This window comes from Palaemon carinicauda, chromosome 5 (assembly GCF_036898095.1).
Source record: "Palaemon carinicauda isolate YSFRI2023 chromosome 5, ASM3689809v2, whole genome shotgun sequence".
In the NCBI taxonomy this organism is placed as follows: domain Eukaryota; kingdom Metazoa; phylum Arthropoda; class Malacostraca; order Decapoda; family Palaemonidae; genus Palaemon; species Palaemon carinicauda.
The window spans coordinates 71,759,154-71,779,546 of NC_090729.1; the positions used below are offsets into that span (position 1 = coordinate 71,759,154).

A 20,393-nucleotide genomic window follows, 5' to 3' on the forward strand; every position below is an offset into this window, starting at 1 on the left:
GATGGTAAACATCAAAATACTGTATGGAGAAGTACATAAAATACTATGAAACTTTACCATATCCAAAATTACCAATATAAATTTTCGGTTGAGGAAATAGTATTACCTGTTCAATGTGGGGATTACTGTTGGCCAGGTCCCTTATTCTGCCTAATAACACTGTGTTAAGTTCTTTGGTATCCTGGAAGGACATGCTGCTAAGTATGTCTTCAAGAAGCTCATCACTAGGGTGATGCTGCAATAGAATGTCTACTGCCATTATTCTGACACTTGAATCATACTGACGGTCAAGCTGCAAAAAGACTCTCTCTAGTTTCTTCAGTATCTGTAAGAAAATAATATATATGAACCTGATGAAAGTAGAATTAGTACACACAGTTTTGCTTTGTGAAATTTTATTAGCTTCATTAAATACAATGCTATATTGTACTTAGAATAAAATAAATACTTACTTAAATCATACAAATAAAAGAAATATCTAAACTATATACCAAGTTCTACACAAAGTCATAATCAGGAAGAATACTTTAAAGAAACTTCTCAAAAAAGAAATGTTCACTCTCAATAGGTAGTAAAGTATAACCCCTACAAATCAATACAATAGATTGTAATTGCATTCCACATGGAGAAGGGCCATTTTACCCTACTCCCAGCACAAGGTGCAGTAAAAATATCATAAAAAATACCATTAAAATTAGGTATGAGTGTGTCAGACCATTCTCCATTCACTACAGAGAATGACAAAAGAACAATTACAGGTTTAGTTAGAATTCCTATGCATGCACTTTCAGACACTACAATAGGATTCATTAGTAAATAAAAAAATATTTTATACATAAAACACTATGAAAGATTTCTTTGCAATATCTATCACTGAATTGTGACCAAGAACAGCTAACTTCTCTTTTACAACCTTGCAAAGACAAAGCTTTTAACTTCAAGTTATAATAATGCAAGCTTGTGCTCCAACTAAATATAATTTCAGGCTGCTGGTTTGTTTTATAAAACTTAATCCTAATGGTTGAGGGCTGTGGGGCCATTTATTGCAGATGTGCAACTTGGGTAAAACCCTACAACTGCAATATGGATTAAAAGTTGAGTGGCATTAGATTCCAGATAGAACAAAAGAAAGCAAGAATGCACGGAAGGGAGAATTCTAAATAATGGTGGTACCAGCTAGGGGTTAGGGGGACACAGCAAAAATTCCTCATTTATGCTATTACATCCCATGAGGTGCACCATGGCATTAGCCCTCAATGGGGCCAAGGTGCTGGTAGTTTCCTAAAACTGATCAAGAGATTCCTCTACAACTCTCATATTCACAACTGTAAATTTACTGCAACTGTCACTTCTCTACTTGCATTAAACCAACAAAAACTATCTATGGTTAGCTATGAATTCTCTCTAGTCAGGATGTTTCCTCTTCAAAGCACAAAATTAGTTGATGAACACATATGAAGCTCTGGGACATCTTGACATAATGATAGCCCTCAAACCGAGAGCTTGATGCTTATCTTCCTTTACATCACTACCTTACCTCTTTACGCTTAATTGCTTGAGCAATAAACTTCGCTCTTGTTCATAGCCTTTGTTCTTGAAGGTCATACCACTAGCAGTCCAAAACTAGACAATCACAACCTTATTCTTTAATATTGCACAGCAAGAGTATTGTTCTATAACATCCAGGCGATGATAAAATTTCAGAGGATTAAAAAAATCCACCACCAGCAACATATCTACAAATATAACATAGATATCCCTAATATCAGAAATTTCTAGACCTTTTTCCTTCAATGTAAAGAGGGCACACCATCTTGAAATAATGACCGAGATTCTGACTGACAAGCAAACAAAATTTTTTGCTCTTCAAAACTTCTATTGGAAATTCTTGATAATCAGAAAACCAATATAGTTCTTATCAATAAATGACGACCATGCTAGCTTGAAAAATACATTCTCTATTTAGGTTTAAAGATTTTCTTATACATGGCATGCTAAAAAAAATAAAAAGGATGTATAAAAATAAAATGCTTTTCATTTATATATCAAAATTACTCAAATAATGAAGCTAACTTAAATTTTCAATTACCTTCTCAGTTATGAAGCTTTCAGGCATTGTCTGCAAAGCCCTCATAGCATAAACTGCTGGTTTGTGCTCTTTCCCAGAGGCATGATCTAAAAGTACATCTACTGTATTAGCCATTCGCAGGTTTTTAAGACCACGGATAAATATAAGTTTACAAGACTCTGTAGTGCAGGCATCCAGGCTGTCCACAATAAACTTCCTTACTTCTGACATTATCTGAAATTAAATTTCAAAGTCTAATAAATACAGCAGTTTTTGATTAAGTAATAGATACCCACTAAAGATATCTTGCATGATAACTTTACTTATTTCTAAATCATCATTATTGTCATCATCATCATTATTATTATCATTATTATTATCATTTTCATCATCATAAACCAAGATGCAACCATAGTTGCAAAAGTAGAATGTTACAAGTGCAAGGACTACAACTGGAGAAGTAGCCCAATACCAGGAAAAAAAAGGAATATACAGGAAGAAACTTCTTATAAATGTTATTTTCATTATAAAATAAATTTTTGAACATACTTACCTGGTAGTTATATATAAAGCTTACGTCAGAGACGTAAGCGATATATATATAACTACCAGGTAAGTCTTGTTTAAAAATATGAATTTGACTACAGGATATACAGAGCAATGGTAGTTTTGAAAAGGAAGACTAAAGATTAAGATAAAGAAAATAAGGAGAGAGAGATAAGGCAACCTCTTAATAACTAAGCAACCATCCTTGATTAGTCCATTAGGCCTACCCAATAGGTTAAAAGAGGAAAATTGACAGAATAAGTGTTATAGTATACACTTGAAGTAAAAGAACTCTAACCCAAGAAAGTTAAACGATATGGCATAGAGGCTATGGCACCATCTAAAACTGAAAAACTAATCTTAAATAGTAAAAATACAGTAATAGATATCCTTGATATGAAAGGTAAATACAGTAATTAGCTATTGAATTTACCATTTTCAATTCTTAAAGTCTTGGGTGAATAAACTAAGATATCTATGACACACTATTCAATAACAAAAACCAATGGGAAACATTAAATAAAAATACTCTTATAAGAGAGCTTAACAATACCACCAAGGTAAACCAAGGCTAAACTATAAATAATGCTACGTTTATCAGTTTGAAAACAAGGAAAAATGTTGAGTACTCACTGGTTTCTTGCAATTAGTGCCAATCTTGCAGAAAGTATGGCTCAATGAAGACAATGTAAGTACCATGGTCTCATACAATTTGTCATTATTGTGTCCTTTCTTCGCAAGAGACAGAATATCTGAAAATAAAAACAATGCATACAAAACATTGTTAGCTTTAATTCTAAATAATTCTATTTTCTTTTGCTAAAACAATAGTATAAATTGCATTACAATATCTACCAACATGTTTTTGTATGTATAAGAGTATTCCATAATTCTAAAAAGAGATACCGAGTAGTTAATGGCAAAAATCTATCTATATACTATGGCACTTCCCCAAATTATGGGGGGGAAGCCAACATGAAATTTTTTTGTCTTTTTTTTTTTTTGTCTTTGTTCCTTCCACTCTGACAAGGGATTCAGCAGAGTCTGGTTGGTACTGTTAGAGTGCCATAGCCCACCCTTCCCCACTATCCTTCACAAATTAAGCTTCAAATGCTAAATCTCCTACTCTGTTACCTCAGCTGTCACCAAGGCAACCTGAGGAAGCAGCAGAGCCTACCGGAACTGCATCACAATTGCTCGCCATTCATTCCTACTTTTTGCACATCTTTTGCCTCTCACATCTACCCTCCTATCACCTAGAGCTTTCTTCACTCCATTAATCCACCCAAACCTTGGCTTTCCTCTTCCTTCTCCCATCAACAATTCCATTCATCACCATCAGCAGACAGCCCTTTCCTATTCTCTCTACATGACAAAAACACTTCAACATTTATATTCCCTCTAGCTGCTAAATCATTTCTTAAACATGTTCTAACCCTCGCTACTTCATTCCTAACAATATCTAAGAGAGATACATCAGCCATACTTCTCAGACACTTCATCTCTAACACATTCAATTTCTGCCTCCTCATCACTTTCATTCCCCACAACTCTGATCATACATCACAGTTGGTATAATCAATTTCTCATAATGATCTCTCTTAAATTCTTTCCTAACCTCTGTTCTTTAACCACTTCCTTCACTTCCCCACACACTTTACATCCTTCATTCACTCTCTGACATAGATCTGCTTAAACTTCTCAAATTGCAGCAATGAGACCCCAAGTACTTAAACTGATCTACTTCAAGTAACTTTCCATTCAATATGATATTCAACCTAGCACCACCCTCCCTTCTTGTGGATCTCATAACCCGACTTACCCACAATTAACTCTCAACTTCCTTCTCTTGTACATCCTACTGTACAGTATCATCCGCAAACAACAATTGATTCACCTCCCACACATGATCACTCGTCTATCACTTTCAATCTCGACCAAGTACTTGAGCACTCACCTCTCTCGCATCTCCATCAAAAAAAATTGAACCACCGTCGCGACATCACACGTCCGTTTCAGCCCCAATCTCACTGGAAACCAATCGCTCACCTCACGTTCTATCCTAACACGCTTAACTACCTAAGTAAAATCTCTTCCCTACTTTCAACAACCTTTTACCAATTCCATATACTGTAACCTTATCACATTCCACATTGCCTCCCTTTCAAGTCTATCATTAGCTTTCTCTAGATCCATAAATGCAACATACACCACCTTGCCTTTAGCTAAATATTTCTCGCATACCTGTCAAACTGTAAAAATCTAATCCATACATCCCCTACCTCTTCTTAAACCAACCTGTACTTCTAAGATTGCATCCTCTGTTTAATCCTTAATCCTATTAATTAGCACTCTACCATACACTTTTCCAACCACGCTCAACAAACTAATACCCTTTGAATTACACCAGTCAAGCACATTTCCTTTACCTTTGTATAACGGAACAATACACGCACACTGGTACCATTGACAACAAAATATACCAAACAATCTCGCCAACCATCCAACCCAGATGCTTTTCCTGTTCTCATTTCATCTAGTTCTCCCTTCACTTCCTCTTTTGTAATCTCTCTCCTTTCATTTCCCATCACAGGCATCTCAACACCTGCAACAGATATCATATCTGCATCCCTATTATCCTCAACATTCAGCAACCTTTCAAAACATTCAGCCCACATTTTCCTTGCCTCCTCTCCTTTCAAAAACTCTCCATTTTTATCTTTTACCGTCTCTTCAATTGTCTATCAATCCTTCCTTACTCTCTTTACTTCTTTCCAAATTTACTTCTTACTCACTTCATACAAATGAAACAATCCCTGACCCCCTCTTTACCTTGGCTACCTTATATTTTACATCCACATTTTTCTCTCTATATCCTTTATACTTCTTTAAACTATTTGCAGCCATTCTTCAAATGCCCTCTTTTTCTCTTCCACTTTCATCTTGACTCCTTAATTCCACCATTCAGTACCCTTCCTTTTGCTGCCTCCCACAATCCTCTTGTCACATAAATCACTTGCAATCCCAACAAAATTTTCTTTTAACAACTTCCACTCCTCCTCTAGATAACCAATTTCTCTCACATTCCCTATGTCATATCTCATTTCCAATTTTTCTTGATACTCACTTTTACCTCTGGTTTTTTCAACTCTTCAACCATCATTGCCACCCATTTACATCCCCCCACTCTCTTGCCACAACTAATTTTCCTTCAACCAAAAATTGATCGGACATACTGTTGGCCATACCCCTAACAACGCGTGCACATCTTTCCATCTTCCAAACATCCTTGTTATCAACTCGTCCATTAATGCCTTTTCCAAGACTTCCAAAAATGGTAAATGAAAACAGACTGTGGCTTCCCAGTAAATTAGCATGTCACACATGAACTTAAGATCTATGACGACGAGAAGACTTGAACAAAACTACAAACTAAAGTCAGAAGTGTACCAGTGTTACATAGTACAGTAAAGTAGTTTGCAGGTCAGTCTTCAAGATACAACTTTTGTCCCATTACATGAAGAATACCTCGGCATCAAAAACTTATTTACTCCACTTGGACATTAAATACATATACATAAAACAGAAAGGCTATAACTATTTTCCAACATTTTGCTATTACAAATATACATGTAAATATACTGTACTGTATATGACTTGCTCCTCTTTGTATTACAGGTTTCCGAGATATAAATTTAAAATTTTTCATATTCTTATTAAAATTACTATAGTCATTTTGCAAGTTATAAAACAAATTTATAGATAAAAAGAATATGAAAAACTATAAAGTTACTGAAAAAAAATAAATTGTAGACTTCTATATCTACATTACTAATTTTCAGTTATGGGGTACTTGGAATGTTACACCCAAGATAGCCAAGGGAATACTGTGAACTAATTTCATTTGTCTCTCTTCCAATATGTTATTACAGGAACTAACGACAAAATATTACCAAGGGTCTCGTGTCCAATTAGGGGGCATAAAAACAATTAGAATAGCACCAAGGTATCACTGCATGTCGTAAGAGGTGACTAAAAGGGACAGAACGAGGGGGCTGGGAACACCCTCTCCTGTATTATAATCCTGTGAGACATCAAAGAGGTGGAGCTGGGAGGAGAGTGACTGCTCCCCGCACTCTAGTTTTGGGGTGTTTGAATGTGCATGGATGTAGTACAATAGAGAGGAAAAAATGTGAGATTGGAAGTATGTTTAGGAATAGAAGGATGGATATATTGGCTTTGTGTGAGACAAAAATAAAAGGGAAAGGTGAAGTGATGTTTGGTGAAATGTCTGGTAGTGTGTCTGGGATTGAAAGGGGAAGAGCAAAAGATGGTGTGGCTTTATTGCTGAGTGAATGTATGACAGGTAAAGTAGTGGAATGGAAGGAGATATCATCTAGGTTAATGTGGGTAAGGGTTAGGTTGGGTAGGGAATGTTGGGGTTTTGTCACTGCGTATGGGCCAGGTTGTGAGAAAAGTGAAGAAGAGCGGAATGAGTTCTGGAATGAATTAACTAGGTGTGTAGAAGGACTGGGTAGAGGGATTATGTAGTTGTCATGGGTGACTTAAATGCTAGAGTGGGCACTGGAGAGGTAGGAGGTGTCATTGGGAAGTATGGCGTACCAGGTGAAAATAAGAGTGGTGAGACACTGGTAGATGTGTGTTGAGCAAGAGATGTTGATAAGTTCTAGCTTTTTCAAAAAGAAAGATAAAAAAGTATACATGAGTAAGAGTGGCAAATGGAAGAGTGGTAGAAAGGGCATTAATGGATAATGTGTTGATAACTAAAAGTATGTTTGGAAGATTGAAAGACGTGCACGTGTTTAGGGGTAATGGCTAACGGTATGTCTGATCATTTTTTGGTGGAAGGAAAATTACCTGTAGCAAAAGAGTGGGGGAATAGAGTAGGTGGATGTAAAAGAGAGCTAGTGAGGGTTGAAGAGCTAACAAAACCAGGGATAAAAAGTAAATATCAAGAAAGGTTGAAAATGGCATATGACGAAGTGAAAGTAAGAGAAACTGGTAATTTAGAGTAGAGGAAGTTAGTAAAAGAATATTTGTTGGGGTTGCAAGTGATGTGTGTGGCAAAAGGTTTGTTGGAGGCAGCATGAGGAAGGGCAGTGAATAGTAGAATGAAGGAGGAAAGGTAAAAGTGGAAGAGAAAAAGAGGGCTTTTGAAGAATAGCTGCTGAGTAATAGTGTAAAGAAGTATGAAAGATATAGAGAAAAATGTGGAAGTAAAGCGCAAGGTAAGTGAGGCAAAGAGGGCAGCTGACCTGAGGTGGGGTCAGGGATTGGGTCACTCATATGAAGAGAATAAGAAGTTTTGGAAAGAAGTGAAGAGAGTAAGGATGGCTGGTTCAAGAATTGAAGAGAGAGTGAAAGATGGAAATGGAAGGTTGTTAAAAGGAGAGGAGGCAAGGATAAGGTGGGCGGAATATTTTGAAAGTTTAGTGAATGTTGAGGATAATAGGAAGGCCGATATAATTGCTGTTGCAGGTGTTGAGGTGCTGGTGATGGGAGATGAGAATGAGAGAGAGATTACAAGAGAGGAAGTGAGGAGAGCACTAGATGAAACGATAGTAGGAAAAGCATCTGGTATGGATGGTGTGAGAGCCGAGATGTTGAAGGTAGGGGGTGTGACTGTACTTGAATGGTTGGTGAGATTGTTTAATGTGTTTTTTGTGTTGTCCATAGTAGTAGTATATTGGGTTTGTGCTTGTATTGTGCCACACTATAAGGGTAAGGGAGATGTGCATGAGTTGTAATTCAGGGGGTATTAGTTTGTTTAGTGTAGTTGGAAAAGTGTATGGTAGAGTACTGATTAACAGGATTAAGGATAAAACAGAGAATCCAATCTTAGAAGTAAAGGGTGGTTTTAGAAGAGGTAGGGGTTGCATGAATCAGATTTTTACAGTTAGGCAGATATGCAAGAAATATTTAGCAAAAGGTAAGGAGGTGAATGTTGCGTTTATGGATCTGGAGAAAGCGTATGATAGAGTTGATAGGGAAGCAATGTGGAATGTGATGAGGTTATATGGAGTTGGCAGAAAGTTGTTGCAATCAGTGAAAAGTTTCTACAAAGGTAGTAAAGCATGTGTTAGGATAGGAGATGAAGTGAGCAATTAGTTTCCAGTGAGAGTGGGGCTGAGACAGGGATGTGTGATGTCGCCGTAGTTGTTTAACTCTTATGTTGATGGAGTGGTGAGAGAGGTGAATACTCGAGTGCTTGGACGAGGATTTAAACTGGTAGACGAGAATGACTATGAATGGGAGGTAAATCAGTTGTTGTTTGCGGATGATACTGTACTGGTTGCAGACACGGAAGAGAAGCTTGGCCGATTAGTGACAGAATTTGGAAGGGTGTGTGAGAGAAGGAAGATGAGAGTTAATGTAGGTAAGAATAAGATTATGAGATGTACGAAAAGGGAAGGTGGTGCGAGGTTGAATGTCATGTTGAATGGAGAGTTACTTGAGGAGGTGGATCAGTTTAAGTACTTGGGGTCTGTTGTTGCAGCAAACGGTGGAGTGGAAGCAGATGTGCGTCAGAAAGTGAATGAAGGATGGAAAATGTTGGGGGCAGTTAAAGGAGTAGTAAAAAATAGAGGGTTGGGCATGAATGTAAAGAGACTTCTGTAGGAGAAAGTGATTGTACCAACTGTGATGTATGGATAGGACTTGTGGGGAATGAAAGTGACGGAGAGACAGAAATTGAATGTGTTTGAGATGAAGTGTCTAAGGAGTATAGCTGGTGTATCTCGAGTAGATAGGGTTAGGAATGAAGTAGTGCGGGTGAGAACGGGTGTAAGAAATGAGTTAGCAGCTAGAGTGGATATGAATGTGTTGAGGTGGTTTGGTCATGTTGATTGAATGGAAAATGACTGTCTGCTAAATAAGGTGATGAATGCAAGAGATGATGGGAGAAGTACAAGAGGAAGGCCAAGGTTTGAGTGGATGGATGGAGTGAAGAAAGCTCTGAGTGATAGGAGGACAGAAGTGAGAGAGGCAAGAGAGCGAGCTAGAAATAGGAATGAATGGCGAGAGATTGTGACGCAGTTCCGGTAAGCCCTGCTGCTTCCTCCGGTGCCTTGGATGACCGCGGAGGTAGCAGCAGTAGGGGATTCAGCATTATGAAGCTTCATATGTGGTGGATAACGGGGGAGGGTGGGCCGTGGCACTCTAGCAGTACCAGCCGAACTCGGTTGAGTCCCCTGTCAGGCTGGGAGGAACGTAGAGAGGAGAGGTCCCCTTTTGTGTTTCATTTGTTTGATGTTGGCTACCCCCCAAAATTGGGGAAGTGCCTTGGTGTATATATATGTATGTAATATGGGTACTGTATCTCCTTTCTATACCTTTAATGATAAACTCAGGTGGGTGAGTAGCCAGGGACACAGCCAGAAGGTAACGTTCAGCATTATCTATTGGTCCATTGAACTTGACCAATGACATTGCAGCTTTGTGTGCAGGTAAAGTTTGAGCTGCAGCCACAATATCCAGGAGCTGTGGCCTGAAATTTAAGTCCATGTCTTTGTTAATATTGGAGAATATAAATTTACAATTTTGTTATGTAACAAAATATTATATTCATAATTATACAAAAGTGATCATTTATCAACATAAAGTAATATCAATGGAAAATAATAAAATTTATGACAAATAGCCTACTATGCATATAGTCTCTTATAATAATCATTGTAATACTGCTTTATACAACTTGAAAAAACTATCAAGCATAATTGATCATAATAAAACTGATCAAATACAGTATATTCAAATAACAGACATCACCTAACTTGGAGCATACTAATCTCCCCAATACAACTAACTTTCCCTTTATAAATTGCATAAGGTCCTAAGCCATTTTTAATTATAATGAATATCCTTTGGGAATATGATCCTTACAATATTTTGGCGTTTTTCTTATCTTTCAGCACAGCCTTCAACGTGTCAAGGTCACTCTCCCGCACTTTCTTCAGCAGTCGCAGAAAGGCAATTGCCGAACCTTGAGTGCCCAGATTCTTTGGGGCCAAAGTGCTCCGGAAATTATGGACCAAATCCTTCAACTGTAGTTAAAAGAAAAATTCATAGGTCATGTATCATTATTTGCTACTTACTATGTACCAACAGTACACTACTAAAAAAAATATCATATTTAGCTTTTCCGTTTTAATTACAATATCTAATCTACTGTACTTATAAAAAACTAATTTTCATTAGCCTTGAAAATTTAAAAACTTGAAAATTCATCAAATACTGCTTCCCTGATAAAGAACTATGGTTAAGTGATAATTTATAATATAGAATAAATGTCATACAACTTTGAAGGTTCTATATTCTTGAACCAAAACAGCATGAATATCATTTCAACTTTCTCTCAACTTACCGCCTTACAAGCAATGCACTCCTTAGCATCTGGCTTTGTTGCAAGCTGTCCAGTAACAAGAGACTTCTTTAAATTCCGAGATATGGAAGCTATCGCATCTGCTTCATTCTTGCCAGTGTATCTTGGCGTACTAACTTTGTCACGACCTTAAATATAAACAATAATTTGTATAAAAATTTATATAAAAGGCACAAGATATTGAATTTTACTTTTACCTAGATAATTTTGAGCGTGTCATTTGTACAGGACAGTATTGTAAAAAGCTTACTCTCTACTTTGGATTATACAGCATTTCTGTCTTTGATTTTTTTTAAATGTTGGGTGATATTTTTCATGTTAGAGCTTCAAATATGTAGCAAAGTTTAATCTGTATGTCTGTCTGCCAAAAATATTTATTATTGCAGAATACAGTATACAGTGCAAGACAAACCAAACTTACTTTTAAGACTAAGCACCTGATTGCTTAGGACTTCAGCACCAGACTTTCTACGCAATTCAGATCGCAAGAAATGAGTTTCTATGGCTGTGGCTTTCTGCAGGATTTTATCATCAGGGTTCAATATGTAAGTTGTTGTTGCCTGGCTGTCTACCTGGGCACCAAGAACCTGTAAATATAATGTAAAACATAAGACCAAGCTTGATAACAACACATTATATTGCAGGTAACATCACTCATTCATTATCTATTTTAAAGAATAAAATTTAATTCTTTTCAATCATACCTTACTTGTGTGGTTGAAGTATACAACTGGAACTACAGTCTTGCAGTTCTTCTTGATTTTTGTCACGCGAGTAGAATCTATAAGTTTATATGTTACCTCACATTTCCCCGAGGCATCCAGCTCAGTTTGCTTGGCATTTTTTACTTGATGCTGAAACAATGTTTTCATCAGACAACTGTCATTCTCGATGTCCTCCCTCCAAAATGTTTATACATTATAGTACAGTACAATACTATAACACTTAGCAAGTCATATGGGAATACATAACTTGAAACACACAAGTGCATTTATCTCTGGGGGACTGTAATCCTTTCCAGAAAACAGATCTTGAGATTATCATGATTTTACACGAAAACCTTCAATACCTAGTCACTAACTCCTCATGGGGTGAGGTGGGGACTTATGGAATAACCAGATTATAGGAAAAATGCACAACAATCAGTTTTCTTAGTCCTAAAGCACTTAATATACTAACACTTAAATGATTACTGAAATATAATCCTATATTTTGGTAATGATCAAAACATATTTATACACAAAGAACTTATTACTTTAGATTCATAAATGTTAAAACTTTCGTAAATATATATCCATATCATAAAGTGTATGGGTAAAAATTTCAAAATATATTTGATAAAGTAACAGCTACTGATACAGCAAAAAATTTACGACGGTATTTTGAAATCCAAGAGAGACATAATATAGCAGTGGACTCGCATAATTTGATCTGATTTTATAAAATTTGAGCCATATGATAAAGCCCTGAGGCCAAAAATGGCATTCAGTACAGAGGTGATTGTAGAAGTTGAAAGTAGTCGAACAGCAAGATCAAAGCACACAATCAAGAATGGAGATCAAGCAGAGCTAAAAAAATGTACCTGAAACAAACTAAAAAAAAAAAAAAAAAAGACTTACCTGAAACAAACTAGAAATGCCCTTCATGACGTTAAGCACCGACAATTCCTCGCCATCAATGTGGTAAACTTTACCAATCTGTCCATCGTTCCAGTGAAGGTAAAGAGGGTGGAGCTTGTAACCATCTAATTTCGACTGCTTCTGCACAAAACCCTCTGGCGTGGGCCCTTGACGTGATTTCACAGACAACTTCGGGGATGCTACCTGAGGAATTCATGTTGGTGATTAGAAAATCAAAGTTTTAATTACATAATTTAGGCCATATGGCCCGGTGTTGAGGCTGGAAAGGTTATTCTGTACTGAGGTCTTACTGGGGGCATTTGCAAGTAAGATTATAAGAGGTGTTGCACATCAACGAGGAGGATAGGAAGGAGGAACTGAGGTAAAGCAGAAAGATAGTGGGTGAAGATACGAGCAGTAGATAGGTTGTAAAAACCCTTCACTGCTGTTAATAGTGCACCATCCCCAATGTGCCCTGTAGTTACTACTCTCAATGAGGAACATGCATATACAGTACAGTATATTCTGTACAGTACAGTAAAATAATGTAAATTCAGGCTAAACATCTAGGACACGTTCACAAAAAAAAAAAAAAAAACTGTACGTTAAAACAGGCCCTTTCCTATGTATGGTTTAATTACTGAATTCTAAATTAGTACATTAATGAATTGACAATCATATTACAATACTTATCCTACATTAAAAACATAACTCTTCCTAGCTAAGAAAAGGTTCACGATAAAAATGCTTACGGTCAACTGTAAGATCTGTTCATGGTTATTACTGGGATGTTGCCAAACTGGGGTGATTTCAGCTTTCATTTCTATCCGAAATCCAACATCTTTGGCTGACGACACAGGAACTGCTTGAGGTTCATTGAGCAATACTGAAGTTTCATAATCGTAGATATAAAGGGTCCCCACCTCAAACTGACGGGTGAAGGCTGAAAAGAAAATTAGATATTCACCATGTGATATAAATTAATAAATGAAAACCAATACTGAATAGTAATGGTTGGGATTTATAGTTATCGTATGACAAGCATAAAGGATGGGGGCCAAAATTAGATTGCTATTACAACTGGGGTGTGTTAAGACTTTCATAAAAAGTATTTATAGTAATTACATAACAGATTTTTATCAATAGGTGGAATGGTCCTCTAAACGTACCTCTAGATATGCAAGCTTTTCATATGAAAGCAAGGATTTGAAACAAAGACTTTCAATAAACAACAATAAAAGGTGCACAGTAGCCATAAGTAACTAGAAATGTGCGCTTTTCTAGGAAAGCAGAGTTGATGAACATGAAGACTTTTAATAAACAACAATAATAATAATAGGTTAAATCTCTTCTTTAAAATCACCAAAGCCAAATTCTCACAGAAGACCGGTAAATGGCAGACTCATTGCTCCAACCCAACTTACCAGGGTATGACGATAAGAGGACGAACGCATGTGCAGGAGCAAGGGCGCACTGCAGGGCACACCAAACAAGCCAGCTAAGGCTCCCTACCCCAACAGCCATGGCCCCCGTAAGGCCATACCGTACCACCAGTAGGACTGGGGTTAACATGCCAACCAACATGGTAATGGTGTAAGAGTCTTCCTGGATCTTCTTCACAAAACACGATCAAGGAATTGTTTCTATTCTCTGTTTGTCATGGCCTTTGTAAACATTTAACATTGTCTGGTGCTACTGCATTATCTCCAAGTCCTGGCCATTAGGATAATTCGAACCAATATCTAAATGCGTCAATTACACATTGACTCTCCGCTGTTTGCCATGTCATGGGATATTTCACTAATTTCAGTAAAAATGGTCTATTTTTAATTCTCCTCTCCTGTGCAAAGCAATTGCCTCATAATGTTCTTCAAGAAGAAATGACATCAAAACACTTAATACAATTTCATTATCTAAAAGTTACACGAGACGAAGTGCGACATTATAACAAATCTAAATTTTAAAAATTCATGACCTGTAATCAAAATATATAATTAGATGACAAGTAATATTTTATTTTATTGAATACGATGATATTTTTCTTTAATTGCCCAGATCTCTCTGGCGAGAGCCAGCATTCATTAATACTAATTCTCATCATTCAAAAAAAAAAAAACTTTGAACACTCAATTTTCAAACAATATCATGCCAACCAAGTCGTTGGTAATAAAACCGCTCATAATAGACTATAAACTTGTGTATTTCAGAAACAGAAAAGAAAGAGTTAAAACAAATAGAATAACTAACTTAATATAATCATTCAGGTCTATTCACACAAATACAAGATTCTCCTGAAAAGATATAATTATAGTAATATCATATACTGTTATAGGAACAATAGACGCTAGATTTAAAAATAATTTGCCTAATTATAACTTAAATGTAGCGTACATATATATATATATATATATATATATATATATATATATATATATATATATACATATATATATATATATATATATATATATATACTGTATATGAGAGAGAGAGAGAGAGAGAGAGAGAGAGAGAGAGAGAGAGAGAGAGAGAGAGAGAGAGAGACTTGCCACTTTGTGACACCTCTGTTGATGGATTCTAGAGCCACGACCCATACAAAAAAGGAAAAGAAATTATGAATGGTAAACGCTCTACTTCCCTTCAACCTTACGACACCTTTCTTTCTTTTCCTTCGGATGTCAGGAGGAAGAAGTCGGCGAGTACATAAAATGATTTCGACCATGAACCGACAAAATACATAGGTGCAGTTATGTAAATAGACAAGTTGGTAAGCTGCCATAAGATATTCTCTCTCTCTCTCTCTCTCTCTCTCTCTCTCTCTCTCTCTCTCTCTCTCTCTCTCTCTCTCTCTCTCTCGTTTATACGGTTCAATCTAATATGTAATTGGATTTTAAAAGAATTCTAAATGGTAGAGACAAGGAGCAATGAATGTCCATATATACATATGACCAAAGTCTAAGCCCTCTTCACACAAGCTACAATCAGGGAGGGCTAGGCAATGGCTGCTGATGACTCAGCAGGTAGGCCCACAGGCTCCCTTAAACCCCCCGGCCTCAACTCACAAAGATGGTGATGTTGTAGCCACCACAACTTGCGTGTTTATCGAACCCCAGTCTAGCATATTGAAGGTAGGGACGTATCTAATATAGTACCACAACCCTTTACACAAGGTCTTACATGCTCATTCCACCAATTACCCATTGGTATTCCCTGCTTACTCTATGACCACTTGACTTTTCATTATACCCTTTTTTCGTCACTTGTATTTTACACTCCCTTCAAGATCAAACTCATCTGTCTTCATTTTGTTTACAACTACGTGTTTACAGGTTTCCCTCAAACTTTAAACACTGTGATAACTTTCGAATTATAAAATAATTATTAAATACATCCCCAGCCACTGCTATTCTTATATCTATTGACGTGTTCTGTTTAATAAGTACTACCATATCCAATATAAATTACATTAATAATCATGATAAAAAAAACAAAATATATACCAGTAGTGTATTACTTACGCAACAACAATTAAAAAACTATTGTAATAATCATGATGAAAGTAAAATGATTAACCATTGGTGTATCGCTAGGGATTTGCAAATCACAATATCAGAACATTAAGCCTGACAAATAATATAAACTAAAGTGGAATAAGCTTTGTTATAATTATGTTCCGAAGCTACCCGACAAGCAGCCCCAGGCAACGAAAGCAATCGTGTGTCACCACCACGGTCCAGATATATATAGACCTTGGTCACCATTTAAGCTTATAACCGTTGACCCGAAAAGGGATTGAAAAATAATGGGTTTCGTTGGATAATTTACGATAATAAACATTTCGATGTAGAATACTTTTTTCTTTTTCCGTAATTGTTGTTTAGTCAGACAACACAACAAAGAACTGAGGGAAACTTAAATGTCCATTAATCGAAGACAGGAGAATTTTAGCAAAAGCGCTGTCAAGTAAATTTGGTAGTGCTGTGTAAAATTCATGAAACCTAATTACTTCATATCGTTTATTTCCTTCATTTCCTTTCCTAACGGGGCTATTTCCCCTGTTGGAGCCCTTGGGCTTTTAGAATCTTGGTTTTCCAACTAGGGTTGTAGCTTAGATGGTGATAGTAACAACAAACACAACAACAACAACAACAATAATAATAATAATAATAATAATAATAATAAAACAAAAGGTTGATTGGGTGCAAATATTAAACAAAACTAGTTGTATAATTTTTACACTAGAGAATATCGTAGTAAACAATTTCAAGGAATACGTTAAGATTATTTAATTTCAAGATGTTTTTATATTGTGTCTAAATAAAGATGGATACTGTATTGTCATTATCAATAATAGTTAAGCTGCAACCCTGGTTTGAAAAGTAGATGCTATAAACCCAAGGGCTCCGGCAGTTAAAAAAATGTCCCGTTAGGAAAGGAATTAAGGAAACAAACTACACGAGAAGCAAAAATAATGAATATAAAATATCTTAAAGACCTTATGGATACGAAAGGCCTTCCATCTGTTCCCAATCATTGACCTACCTCGTCGTCAACAACAAAATATGTAAATATAAGAGAGAGAGAGAGAGAGAGAGAGAGAGAGAGAGAGAGAGAGAGAGAGAGAGAGAGAGAGAGAGAGAGAGAGGAGACATGTTTCAAAAATCACCAGATCTTCGAAGCATTAGCTTTAATTTCATCTTTGTAATTCACATCAAATATCTAAATTTCTTCTCGGCCAAGCCTCAAAATCCAAAGGTTGTCTAATTCTCACTCTGATCAATAAGCACCACTTTTGTCTACACTGATAAGGCGCCGTTTCTTTAATAATGACGAGAAAAAAAAATGAATACGCGAGAAAACTGAAGAGAACTTCATCATTATAGTCTTGAACCTGAACCACAACACATTCCCGAGCTCTCTTAGAAATAACTTATCGCTTGCACACTTTTCTCTCAACTGACCGAAGTCAGAAGCGGATACTGCTCTACGCAGGTAAACACTAAACAGCTCGTTATGGAGATAGTAAATGACAATCCAGATCGAAACAGGAACATCACTGTCATGATTACCTTGCAGGATGCTACCTCGTCCACAATCAAAACACTACCTGGAGCTGCACAGTCTGCACTTATTATAATTACAAGTCAATCTACAATCCTGGTTGGATAAGCAGAATGCTACAAGGCCCAAGAGCTCCAACAGGTAAATTAGCCCAGCGAGGAATAGAAAAAAGGGAATAGCAAATAAACAAAATACAAGTGATGAAAAAATATGAAATACATTAAGATCCGTATCAACTTTAATATAAATCAAGCCATTTATAAATTATAAAAGGAGACATGAATAAAAATAAAATAAAAATGAACTACTGAAATTCCACTGATTCAGCCGACTTATTAGGAACATCATTCCACAAACTGGTCATAGTTGGAATAAAACTTAGATACTGTGTGATATTGTGCACTATGATAGAGACGATATGGATATCATAACTGCAAACTAAGTAACCTACTACGTACAAGACTGTGTAGTCAGGGAAGATCTGAGTTAACTATAAGATGGATTTTGAATTCATACAATAATAATACACATAATTTATATGCTGATTTGCAATTACACAAGAGGGAAGAAATATATCTGGAGAGGGGAATGGCTTTGAAAAAAGGTCTATTATTAAGGAACGAAATTTAGCACTAGGGTGAATACACAGATGACAATCAATACTTCAACTATATTGTTCATTAAATTGTCCCTGACATTAGATTAATAAACTTACTCGGGGGTATAAAAATTAGATTATTGAAAAAAATGCTGCGATACTTGATAAGATTGTTCATGATATTGTCCCAAAAAATAAACAACTTACTCAGGATATAAAAAAGACGTGTTTATTGGAAAAAATGGCAGTGATACTAAAGATAGCTGCTAAAACTAAAATATAATCTGTTTGGAAGATTTTCATACCTTATTCAAGGTCTCTAGACCTTGATCTTATCTATCAGATAATAGACAAGTGTTATCTTAAGATAAGAGTTAACAGCGAGGCACAAAAAGCTCAAGTGCCTTAATTTAAAAGGTACTCCAGAAAAAGGGATCTTCCACAGAGTTTAAATAGTGACTGGGATCTGGGAAAACTTTCACCTACTGTCAGGAAACTTTAATGACGATGACAAAAACAGGCTAACGGAAATCCGTTCAAGTGAGCGGTTAATATACAGTAGACATAGACCACTATTTGGTAATCATTCAAAATGTCATCCTTAGCTATCCATTAACCTAAGGAATATTTAACATTAACAAATTCTACGTGTCGACAAAAGCTACGAGCATTGCTGAAAGACATCCTAAAAGAGGTAGTTTAGATATTCGCTAAAAACACTGGCTATAACAATCTGTAATATGTTCCTTATCTGAGAGAATGAGAAAACTGAGAAGCATCTTGGTTGCATATTAGTCTTGCATTGTGCAAAACTGAGGCAGCTGTGTGAAATTTGTTCATCACATATTCCTTTTTGAAATGATGTGACATAAAAATTCTGATTACTTGGAATTGTGTCTTCTATAGTATAAGGGTAGTGTCATTCGATATAACTTAGCGAATAAAAAGAAAACAAAAATACAAGAGGAGATGCAACTTTTACTTTACTCTATTTCTAAGTAATTTTTTATTACGGGCTAAATATTTTACGTATACCAGACCATTTTACCAAGAAGTAAATTATTACAAAGCGCGTCCGTATACAGGAGTTATCTTAAATAAGAAAAATGCGTATTATGGCAACGTAACAGTAAATCATTAAATCGAAACAAGAAATAATTATCGAAATGATTGAATAACCGCATATTTAGCATCATTTTAAAGATATACAAATTACACCAACTCGGGATAGCAGGGTTATTTACAAATAAAATTACCTTATATTTGTATGGAATTTAAAATGTTATTCACAAACTAATGAGTTTCCTGGATATCGTAACAGACTTTACGAAGCATAAAACTATTTGGTAATTGCTACAATTACATTCTTACAAATGGCTTTGGTCAAAACAGAGATTATAGAAGGGAAGGGATAAAATTTGCAAAGTATATGCTGCATATGGCAAAAAACGAGACCTGACTGATTGCAATAATTACAGAAGCATCACACTTACGTCAGTTGTCATGAAAATATAATGTATACTTATTCTAAAGAGACTCGAGAGAAAGATTAATGAAAAGCTGTGAGATGAACAAGCAGGATTTAGAAAAAGGTAGAGGTTGCACTGACCAAATTTTCATGTTAAGACATGTGGTAGAGAAATATGTAGAATATAAAAATTCACTTTTGATGGCATTTGTGGACTATGAAAAAATCTTTGATAGAGTGCACCGACCAATATTGTGGAGAGTTCTGCGTTATTATGGAATTCCTCTTAAATATGCAAATTTTATAAAGCCTGTTCATGAGCATAGCAAGTGCAAAGCTAATGGAGTCTGATCTAATTAATTAACAGTGAACGGTGGCGTACTCTAAGGAAATGTGTTGTCACCTATGTTGTTTGACATCCTTATGGATTTTGTAAGAGAGAACAGTCGGAGATGGTGGAGAGGGATTGGACTGGATTGGCAATAGGAATTTAGTAGACCTTGAGTATGCTGATGATGCTGTCCTTGTTAGCAGAGCACCACCAGATTTGCAATGCTTGCTTACCAGAATGCATTAAATATCATATTAGGTTGGGCTGAAGATAAATAGAAGAAAAAGAGATGATGAGAACG

General features: G+C 36.1%; 1 protein-coding gene across 4 annotated transcripts in view; it reads right to left on the reverse strand.

Moving 5' to 3' along the window:
• Positions 1-20,393, reverse strand: part of Mtp (microsomal triacylglycerol transfer protein) — a 278,389-nt gene that overhangs the window by 22,926 nt on the left and 235,070 nt on the right. For 2 of the 4 annotated variants that reach the window (XM_068373767.1, XM_068373768.1), the window contains exons 2-12: positions 14,059-14,609; positions 13,387-13,577; positions 12,635-12,838; positions 11,720-11,869; positions 11,437-11,602; positions 10,998-11,143; positions 10,517-10,677; positions 9,967-10,121; positions 3,248-3,366; positions 2,090-2,302; positions 107-325 (exon numbers count right to left, since the gene is read on the reverse strand). In XM_068373767.1, coding sequence (XP_068229868.1) covers positions 107-325; positions 2,090-2,302; positions 3,248-3,366; positions 9,967-10,121; positions 10,517-10,677; positions 10,998-11,143; positions 11,437-11,602; positions 11,720-11,869; positions 12,635-12,838; positions 13,387-13,577; positions 14,059-14,218 — 1,884 coding nt within the window. In that variant the 5' untranslated portion in view covers positions 14,219-14,609. The remainder of the gene's footprint in view (positions 1-106; positions 326-2,089; positions 2,303-3,247; positions 3,367-9,966; positions 10,122-10,516; positions 10,678-10,997; positions 11,144-11,436; positions 11,603-11,719; positions 11,870-12,634; positions 12,839-13,386; positions 13,578-14,058; positions 14,610-20,393) is intronic. The other 2 variants (XM_068373770.1, XM_068373769.1) reach the window with 1 other exon arrangement.